Consider the following 11303-nt stretch of genomic DNA (forward strand, 5'->3'; position numbering starts at 1 on the left):
TGTGTTCACTCATCCGATGGAGACGGCATTAGTTAGACATCACGAGCCGTACACATAGGCCCCGAAATTCTAACTCACATATGCCGTACTCACATTTACTGGCAGATACTTGTCCAAAGTAAGCGAAGGAATTGATTGTAAACATTCGCTTCACTAGTAACCAACCCGAGAGTATTCAGATATTTTCCCACATACATCGCAAGTCATATTCTTGATACGGTTCAGAAATCTTATCACGCGGCTTATGAGAGTGAATCTCCAACATGCACCTTTCTGTTTGGTAAAGATCAGTGATTCAGACACTTTCAACCAGCATCTCCGTATAACATAGCACATGAGCGCTTCAATCAATCCGCGGGAATTTTCTAAAACTAAAATTTTTCAAACCCCAAAATTTGAAAGTTAAAGATCATAATAGTCACTTGGTAAACTCGGACATGTCAAGCAAGCATGTTAATGAATTCAGTGATTTATAGGTTTTTTCACCGCTGTAGTTCAATTTGGACCAAATTGTTCTGAAGCACTGCTCCATGCGTTGTAGGCGTTGGATGTGCCTCCAGTCCAGACATGTTTGTTTACAGCTGGAGACTAAATGAAATTGAATGGAACGCCGGGTGAATTTATCATCCATACGTATCCATAATTAATTGGGTTTCACATAATTGTCAGTGTTTTGAACGCCCATTACAAACAAAAGCCTTGTGCAATAACTGAAGTAGAACGAAGTAGGGAATAGACCAACCACACCAGTAATAGAGACAGAGTACTATGGCAGATATGTTCCTCCATAAGAGATGAAAAGTTGACCCGAACAAGAGTAAACACAATTGAAGAACATGTTGTCAGATAATTGACTGTTTCAGCACGATGTTTACTCAGTTCTCGGCGGAGGGGAAACAACGAATTGTTGAATTTCTTACAACCAACAATCTTGTAGGTCATGTTGACCTATTGTACGTAATCAAAGCGAGCCATGGAAAGATTGCTCTCGGAGACAGAAGGATATATAAGGAGGAAGGAAAAAGCGATGCATCATCCACTGTAAGCTACGTGTCTTTGAGTTCACTCCTTGTGCTAGCATATCACAAGAATGGGACGCCTTTGTTCGCGCATTAGTGATTATGGTGTAGAGTTCTTAATTAACTCTTAATTCCTAACTCCTAAACTAGCTTTGAAGATCCTGTCAAATATTTCATCTTCTCACCCCTACACTTAAATCTTTATTTCTACAATCATCCGTCTATTATAAGTTGAGTATATTCACTAGATCTTTTGTAGATGTTATCCATTTATTTCATCTATTTCAGATTCCATCTATTTCAGATTCTAGGAGTGCAGACCTCAGGTACTGATCCTGATATTTACAGCTGGTAAGCTCACGATCCAAGATCACTCTGCTAGTTACTACTTTTCTTTGGGAAATCCCCATTCATCGTTCTCTTTATTGGTCACAACGTGTGCGCAGCTCAGTTTTGCCGTGTCCTTTGCTTGCACCGCTTCAGGGCTGACATGTGTTGATGTTGCGCACGTCGACAAACGCATAATTGGTGGCACAAACGTAGTCCAAGGCACCTACACATGGGCAGTAAAATTAACTTATTTAGGGAGTGACAGTCCACCACTATTTGTTCCGGTAGTGCCTTATCAAGCAAATGGGTATTAACGGCTGCTCACCGCTGTACTGAATTCAATCGTCAAATTGTTCGTTCGGTTGTTGAAGCAGGAAACCCTAATGTTGCGGTAGGTTGTTTGTGTATTGAATCTCGTTCATGTTGTGCCATTCCAAGCGAATTGTCTCTATATCAAAACATTTCGTTGTAGGTTATTGCTATCACTGCTTAGAACTACGTTTACCTTGTACTTATTCGTATGTGCTACCGGTAAACCGCAGTTTTGATTGCACCTTGTGAGTATCTTTGACAATATAGTTCACCGCCATGAATAACCACTGGTACGCTTCATCACACGTTGTTCTGTGAGAGTGCCCTCTCCTAATTTGTGGCTGATATGATCATGGACGTCCCAGTCCAGGCTCCTGATGCCCATGTGGTCGAAATGCTCGCGTGGAGTGTCCTCACAGTTGATAGGCACGCAAAACTCAAAGTTGTTCATTGCTATTCCAGCATAGTAGATAATATGCATGATTCTACCTCAGTGCTCGGTGTGCATTTTACAGCCGAGTTCTGATATCACACTGAATCGGAACCTCATTCTTGCGGACGGGCCGGATCAGGATGTGAACAAATTGGTCTACTTCGGTATCCGTATCAGTTCTGGCTAGAGATAGCAATGCTGAAATGTCTATTGTATTGCCACATATGTTAGAAGCCTCGCCACCGTGAGCTGAGGAAGTTAGAATCTCAAATCTTAAGCTTAGGTGATTCTAAAGGTTGGCCACAGTCTGGCACAATTAAAGAATCGGTACTTTTAATGTACGTTGAATGATTTTTTGAGGAAATAACTCACCCGCAATAAATGAGCCGACCACACACGCCTTGATTGCGTAATCTGTGAGCCAGTTGACCAACCGCCTCTGAGATCCTTACTCGCACGACCAAATGGATGGTGAAACGAGACAGCAAAATCTGAGCAATTACTTGGACGCAAATTCGTTAGCAACAGACTGAGCAGCACTGATCAGTGTTGTCTACTTGGATGAAGACATGGTGAAAGACAACATATCGCTAAGGCACGCGCTCAGTGGCCCATCAATCCCAGATGAAGTGTCCACAGTCACTCATGAATTCCCGATTTAGTTACACCAGTCACTGCACTCGGTGTTTGGTTACCCAATTTTTCTGTCTTCATGATCGGTGTGCAAATGATGATATAATGAAGGTTGTTCTCAATGTGCAATTGTAATGATGATCAACGCTCCAATGAATGTTTCCTTAGCTAAATGTTTCCGCTTTGCTACAAACTGCATTAGAGGCTCTCGACACGTGGAATTTCTGTGCAAAATCACGCAGTGAATCTGGGTTGTTTGACCTCCAGTGTGGGGACATGCCGTAGTAAAATTCTCCTCCCTTCATTTTCCACAGTAATGGAGTTCCACCGAACATACATGTGGCACATTCGCCAACGTGTTATCCGCATGAAAACTATACTGCTGGAAACCGTGAGTCAAGATATCAGGCTTCTGGGTTTTGTGATTTTTTTTTCTAATATTCGACGTGGTCGCTAAGATATTCAGCTAGTGAATCATGGTGTAATTTTCAAGAGTTATTCAGCCGCCTTTGTTTATTCTCATCAAAGTTGCAACACAGAGAAATTCAATGTGAGTTGGTACTGTGATCATCCTGGAAATAGGCTTTCGGGTTGGGCAACTTCGAAGAAACCATCTCCGTTGGCTGCTTATAGAAGAACTGTTCGGAGAAGGAGAGGCAGCAATGAAATACGTGGTGCAATACATGAGCAATATATAAGTTTTGCGTCAGTAAACTGTACATCACTTTTTGAGACAAATGAACTTCCCTCAATGTTTTCCATACACGCTCTCCCGTTTGAATTTCCTCCGAGTCTTGAATGGGGCCGCTATGCACACCGATTTCTGAACCGGTACAATTCCTTATTTGGGCGAAAATGTGCAGATTTACACCTTGAAAACTAGAATGATTTTGAGATCTGGTGCATTTTGTTTTGTTGCTTTGCTCCTTCTGTTTGTGCGCATCAAGTTGCATTTCACTTTCATCTCACACAGACACTTTTTATATCGCACTTGTCAAGTTATTCACACCATTCGATCTCAGGCGACCGAACATCAGTGTCGTGAATCTCCCCACCACAAACAATTCCACGCCGCCAAATGTGAATGAATCGGATTTGGAATCTACTTGCATCCTAACATAATTCCAACTACCGCTCACGCCGAAACATTTAAAGCTGATACACAACAAAGATGTGCTCAACGCCACGGATTGTACAACATGTTCAATTCTGTTTACAACTTTTTGCGTCGACAACGACTTAGCAAGACGTTTGATGACGGTCAGTTGATCGTAACTGTTTATTTCGTTGTCTTTGTGTGCACCAAACCTCATCTTACGATTACTGTTCTGATCATTCAAATAAGTAACCTAGCGTGTTTTCCCAATCCACGTGGCAAATTGGTGCCCCAAAGTCCTTCCATTTAATAGAGTTGTTTGTAAAAATATATTTGAATCAACGAAATTCGTGACTAATAGCGAACGAAGTAACAATAATTGTGTTGGGTGATGCAGTGTAAATTTGTGTGCATGAAATGCCTTTTCATTCATAATTTCAGGGCGACCGTGGAGCTGAATTCGTGAGAAATTACCCACGGTCAGTAGGGTTTGTCTTGACAACGATACATGCAGTCCCTCAATTCCGGTCCGCGTGACATCAAATCTTGGTTGGATTCAGAATAAAATATCAACCATTCCGTGATGTTCGCTGTTCCAGTGGGGTGATCAAATAAACCGATGCATGTTCGATACTTTCTCTCTCTTTTCGGGATGTTCGAATAAACACAAATCGGTGTAAGAAAATCGGGAGATTCGATAGCATTCTCGTTCACTCCTATTTATCACCAGCAATTTGCCATATAACTGATGAGTTCGCCCAGTCTACTATCAATCAGCATCATCGGAAACTAGATCAAAATGCATGTTTCTGTTCCGTCAAACCAGCGGAAAAACATGAGTGGGTATGCAACCAGTTCGGCAGTACTTATCGACCGTGTGAATGTATGGCTTGGGTTTTCTTTGGAGGGTGGATCACCACTAGCGGGGCGTTTCCGAGCATTGAGCACGATCATCAATATTGCACCCGATGAAAGCAAAGGTTTTGTGAGCAACGGGTGTATGAAGGGATGATTCGACGGAGCTGACGTGAAATCTAGCCGCCGATGTTCTCAGCGGAAAGCTGATTCTTCTCCGTATAGTGAAATCAGTAATCTTGCACGAGTTTCAGTTTGTCATCCCTGACGCTGCGCAAGTACAGCTTCAAGTACAGTGCAACACCTGTGCAGGCAGTGACATCGAACGCAAGAGTTGAACGTCATACGTGCTTCACACAGTGGACTGTCATGCAACCGGCATTGTACAGTACGCCGAAGGCGAGCACAAGACAAACCAACTAGGTGGTTCTCCCAGGCGATTACCATGTACTTTTCAAAACCGGTACGTTTATGCTGAAGGGGCGAAATGGCCGAAGTGGTTAGAGCGCGGATTTACTAACCTGAAGGTTCGTGGTTCAAATCTGACCTCCGCCATTCGACTTCCCCTGTCCAGGCTTGGGCAACCTGGCAGTATCCCAGCCCTCGTGCTCCCTTCGGGTGGCATGGCAGCTAGGCACCGGAAGGGTGCTACAGCTGAACGCTTTTCTATGCTGAAGCGTAGCCGGAATAATTTTTCCCATTCTTGGAGTAATATTTCATTTTTACAGGCATTCTAGGGTTGCACAACTCGAAAAATCAACATTTCACCAACCGATCGGACTAGAATGGTTAAACAGATTGCCTGATAACAATTTTCCATGCGATACTGCCATTCCAGTCGAAGATTCCTCGCTCATCATGCTGGCCGACGACACAGTTCACCGAATCCACACTTTGTTCGTTGAGCTGGACACAGTATTCACATACTTTTCAAAAATTCTCGACTGTATGATACCATGGTGAACGTTAACCTTAAAGCTGATCGTGCGAATCTGGTAACTAGGGCTTGTATTAGTGTTTAGCGACGAACATTCACGAGGACAACATAGTGTGCCATTTGAGCTGGTCCGCTCACTTTCAGAACTGTTCCGCTTAATACAAGGAAGCGCTTTATCTGAAAGGCAGTATGTGTTCGAATAATCTGCCCAAAGTTATCAGACTTACTTTCCGTCGCCCAGCCAATCAATTCGAAGTATGTGAAGAGTGTGAGTGACGCCTGGATGAGCTCTGTCTGCATGCATGGAAGATATGTTCATTCCGGTTGATCGCACAATTTGCACGAAATTACACCCGATTTAATGTGCAACGTTTGTGTGATATTTGCGTCAGTTTGCATCCGGCATTGCTGCGTTTAGGAAGGCAACAAGTTCGGTATTACAAATTGTTTTGATGGAACTTCAGTCACCCGGTTATTGGTCGAACTTTGGATCGACAACATGTCCGACAAATACGGGCATTGTGGAATCAAATACGAGGGCGAAGAAGAACGGATGATCGACAGAAATTGTCTCATGTAAGTGAAAACTGCAATCCACAACTACATCAGGCAATATAATCGTGTCTGGCTACGTCCAACGAGGGATACTCCCAGAAGCTACATCCACGCCGGTAAGCAATATGGGGGACTTTATATACCAAGTCTGAGTACAACAATGCCGATGTAGCGGAGAACGCGTATGGAAAAGATCCTTTCTGCTCAGTGCCGAGTACTGCGCAATTTGGTCAACGATTCCGCATTCGGAAAAATTGTCCGGGATCTCAGCCTCCCGATTTGAGTCCATGGTGCATGCGTAAACACCAAGGAAGACCTGGTGGCTGCTTGGGGTGATAGTCTGCAAAACAGGGTTGACGGTTGCGGTTTACGAGAGTCGGTCGCCTCGCCTCTTTCTAATTGATCGATTGTATTTCCAGAAACCGTGTTTCCTCAGATATTTATCCGCGGTATCCAGCTCCGGTGCAACCTGCTTAGGACGAGAGTTAGAAGCGCTCGGCATGGTCATGTTGACCAGACGATATTATGTCGTGAAAACTGTGAACAACAGGAGAGTTTGGTGCAAATTTTGCAATCCTGCTGGATCACGCCTGACACCTGATGTACTTGTCGTAATCGGGTTGCAAGGGATCTCACTATAAGTCCCCTTCGACTGGTATACAACGTATTCGAGAAGATGAGAGCAACTACTTTGACGTCTTCCAGCAAACCTGACCTGGTCGCTGTTCGTGATCGCCGAGCAACTGTAATAGACGTCAGCATGGTCTCGAATGACAGTCTCGGAGTGACTGTGTGGAATGAGAAGAAGCAGACTTATGGTGCTAATGAATAATCCGTCGCCATAATCTCGGCTCTACGTGTAATCAGTTGTGATGGCCATCCACCGATGATCATCTCTTATCTGCTTTCCTCAGTCCGCCAAGGCAGTTACTGGACGACGGCTTCCTAAGGTCACAGTCAGTGACTTGTGTTTGCTTGCCACTGTGGGCTCTCTACGTGGCACATGCCGTTGAATGTACACGTTTGCCATTTGATCTCACACCAGACCTAGTATGATGGAAACTTTGTGCGGGTCTTGATTGTCCGAGCGCTTACCGCGCCTTGAAGAGCATTCAGCATGGTTTGTCTTCTCTTTAAATGTTGGTCTTTGGACGCGTGTTTCCATATCAAAATGTTCACATACGTTGGGACTCACCTCATCTGACTGAAACTGTTGTTAACACGAATGAGACGTCACCCTCTTTTCTTCCATAGGCTCCTGTTACCATCTTGCATTCGTCGCTTGGATTCACTTTTAATGTTTGTGACCCTGCTCTTCAAAAATAAATGATAATTGTATATGAAGTATATATTTGCAAGGGACACAAAACCATACGTTGATGATCAATACCTAAGGAGGAGAAACATGCCACAGAGTTACTGGGTTAGTTGATCGGTAACCTAAATTCTCGAAGAAAACCTGTTTCACCATCGTACAAACAGCACTATGAATTAACAACACCCCAGGCAAAATCACTTGTGCACATGAGCATATTTTGTCGTGTGGTTACACCGAAAACTCAGCAGATTGTACACTTGTGCGTAGAACAATAAATTTGGTGAAACGTCACTCCAGGTTACTGTGTAGGACACATCTACATCATGGAGAAAGGGGCTGGCCAACGGTTTTAATTAGCCATTCATTGAACTGAATAATGACATTAGCAGGCAGAGTGATTTTAGTGGTATCAAGACGTCCTGTGGGGCCAAATGATTACAACAGACGAAATTGCTGAACACCACTGAGGTATCAAACCCACCTGTAGCATGACCTTGTAAAGTGCATCGGTCATGGACGAGCGTGATTTTGGTAGTCTGTCAAGTCTGCTACATCGAGCTATTTCCTCATTACACATTCATATAGAATAGGCTAAAAATCTATCATGGGTTCGTCCGAGAGCTTGAATATCGGAAGATATAAGTGAGCGTTTTCCATGTAGAACTTGCATCCCATTACGGACGCCAATTTCTATGGTGCTCGTAAATTGGCAAGAAGTTCCGGCAAACCAGCTCTTTAGTGTGGCAACAAAATCAGTACCGACCAAAGACCCTGGTAGCTGAAATAAACAGAAATGACGGAAGATTCCGATTAATTTCGACTAGATAAAATACTGGAGAATAATGCGTGATTCATTAGTAATCCTGGTGGTGTGTGCTGGCCTTCGAGGTACGCCCGTGTAACTGCTGATGAGCATCACGGTTCGAAAGTGACAGTTCTCAGCTGCAAATCCGTAATTTATTTGAAAGCCACACGGTGAAGAACAAAAGAAGGCTGTCTGGAGAGTGAACCTAGTATTAGCCTACCCATGCAATCAAACGGATGCGTCAAGGAGGAAATTACTAGTAGTGGAATATAGTACCAGCAAAACCAGTCAAGTGGCAAAGAAACAAGCGTCGGCAATTCATGGGTTCGTCCGAGAGCTTGAATATCGGAAGATATAAGTGAGCGTTTTCCATGTAGAACTTGCATCCCATTACGGACGCCAATTTCTATGGTGCTCGTAAATTGGCAAGAAGTTCCGGCAAACCAGCTCTTTAGTGTGGCAACAAAATCAGTACCGACCAAAGACCCTGGTAGCTGAAATAAACAGAAATGACGGAAGATTCCGATTAATTTCGACTAGATAAAATACTGGAGAATAATGCGTGATTCATTAGTAATCCTGGTGGTGTGTGCTGGCCTTCGAGGTACGCCCGTGTAACTGCTGATGAGCATCACGGTTCGAAAGTGACAGTTCTCAGCTGCAAATCCGTAATTTATTTGAAAGCCACACGGTGAAGAACAAAAGAAGGCTGTCTGGAGAGTGAACCTAGTATTAGCCTACCCATGCAATCAAACGGATGCGTCAAGGAGGAAATTACTAGTAGTGGAATATAGTACCAGCAAAACCAGTCAAGTGGCAAAGAAACAAGGGAGCGTCGGCAATAGCCTGTTTTCGTTCGTACTCCAAATTGCGTATGCAAGTAATTGAGCCGATCGATTTGGTGGTAGAATGTGACGACCAGTGAAAAAAATCAATGTATATCTGGTGATGCCTGAAAGTGTTAATAAACTGGCAGTGTATAGGGAGCATGTGTTGGTTTCACTAGTCTGAATGAAACCACATCACATTGTCGGACGGACCGCTAATCAAAACCCACTATTAAACACAGTCAGCTGCCTCTCGTGCAAATGCAGGGATAGATGTCAAGAGCAGACAGCAGCCTCATGTAAATCCACAAAAGAAGTTACCTATCTGTTTGTGGGAAATACAGTGGGATCATCTTAATTAACGCAATTGTTGAATATTAACCAGTGGCTTTTTGTAACAGTGCGGAAAAAACACTTATTAGTGCACAGTGCATCATAATCGATATCATAAAATATCTTGGAAAGCATATGCACTAATAACAGTTTTTACTATGGTAGATAGTAGTTTACAGTTTCTAGTTGCACCATTGTAACATGCATACAGCGCTAACAATAGAATAAGTCAAAAGGTTACAGTGGTCTTTCTAATTATATGTGAGGGGTTTGATGTGTGTATAGTACGTAGAGTCGTTCCAATGCGTACAAGACGGGAACGGAGTTGTGGTCGGTAAGGTTTCGAACGGGATAGGAATTGTAAACTGGTTTGAGTGTTCGTGACGCGAGATCTAGTGAACACCGATGAGGGAACAAGGAAATATCCGCTGCACACTCATGTATGCGGTCCGTTGCCTATTCACTAGAGTAGTGGATGAAGTTCCACGATTTTCCGTGCCGGGTGGAAATATGGTGTAGGGACTCCTTTTAATGGGATAGATCGTAACCACCAAACGTAGAGTCCACTGGCTGGAAACTCTGCGGGTAGCTGGATGTACTACACCTCTGCGAGACCAGGGGCAGCGATGGACAATGGAGGCACTGAATTTCTCATAAACTGAAGGTCAAGGCGAATGTTTGGTTATCCGAACCTGTCAACAGATAGACTGAGATTATACATCTACATCGACTAATTTGTGGACAATTTAGGAATCCTACTGTCATGGTTAGATCTCTTCTTCTACCAATACTAAGGTTCATAATGGATCATTTGCCGAATTAAATATTGCCAAATATACTGCTTCACCAACAGTTGTGTTGGGTTGATTTCAATGCTTAGCAGGTGTTAGTCAAATACATCAGGTTAATCAGTTTGCGTTCTAAGAGGTAGATCAAGCAGATTTTTATTTCCCGGCATCAGAACTGTGGTCGTGTAGCGTTTGCAGGCCAACTGTGATGTGTAGACGATGTATATAGACATGTATATACCTCCTGATCCACCGGAAAGCTTAACAAAAGTTAGTCAAGTATATCAGATTATCAGTAGATTTTCTAATAAGAAAATCACACTGGTTTTTATATCCCGGCATTTAGCCGCCCGGAAGAAATGATGGGTCACTTTAACGGTCGATTCCTCGGAGAACGACTTGGACGGGACAATACACCGAACTAGGGAATTTTGTCTCACTGAATTACACGTGAAAATATGCTCGGTATTTTGCTGGCAGGGAAGAAAACATTAGCTCCTTAAGCGGAATTCAACCCTCACTCCAGACGCCAGCCAGCACGTCTCGTTAACACGTTAATCTGAGCAACTCGAAAAATGTCAATGAAGTGGAGGACACTTGCGTTCCTATGGCTGGGGTGCCCGTTTTCTAGAATTTAAACCTAAAGCGTATGTTCTTTTACTTATCTGGATTGCCTACTGGAAACTTAGAAATTCATACAAAAATCCTGCATAGTGCTTCTTATAGGGCGCGGATGGCGATATCAACAGCCTACTAGAACTGGCCTATCAAAGAACGTTGTTTCAAAAGCCAGTCGATATATTTTGCTCGAAATAATGCAAGCTGTACCCCAGTAATTTTGTTCGAACAAGGGATAAGATTTGGGTGCAATATTTGGATAGATTGCATTTACCTAATATATATATATATATATATATATATATAATATTAGACAACGATTCTAGTAGGCGCTTATCTGAGAGGTTCAGAGGCTTGTGCGCATTCGGTGAAGCAATAAAGTCGGCATCCGTAAACCCTCGTTAATGTCGTGTGGTGGTGACCAACTAATCTGGTTTGACGGGG

General features: G+C 43.3%; 1 protein-coding gene across 1 annotated transcript; it reads right to left on the reverse strand.

The window, feature by feature from the left end:
- Positions 1-8550: 8550 nt before the first annotated feature.
- T265_15712 (hypothetical protein) lies at positions 8551-8787 on the reverse strand (the record flags this gene model as incomplete). Its single annotated transcript, XM_009178997.1, has 1 exon — positions 8551-8787. A coding segment is annotated over one exon (237 nt), but the record flags the coding sequence as incomplete, so codon positions are not given.
- Between the last annotated feature and the right edge of the window lie 2516 nt (positions 8788-11303).

This window comes from Opisthorchis viverrini (assembly GCF_000715545.1).
Source record: "Opisthorchis viverrini unplaced genomic scaffold opera_v5_764, whole genome shotgun sequence".
In the NCBI taxonomy this organism is placed as follows: domain Eukaryota; kingdom Metazoa; phylum Platyhelminthes; class Trematoda; order Opisthorchiida; family Opisthorchiidae; genus Opisthorchis; species Opisthorchis viverrini.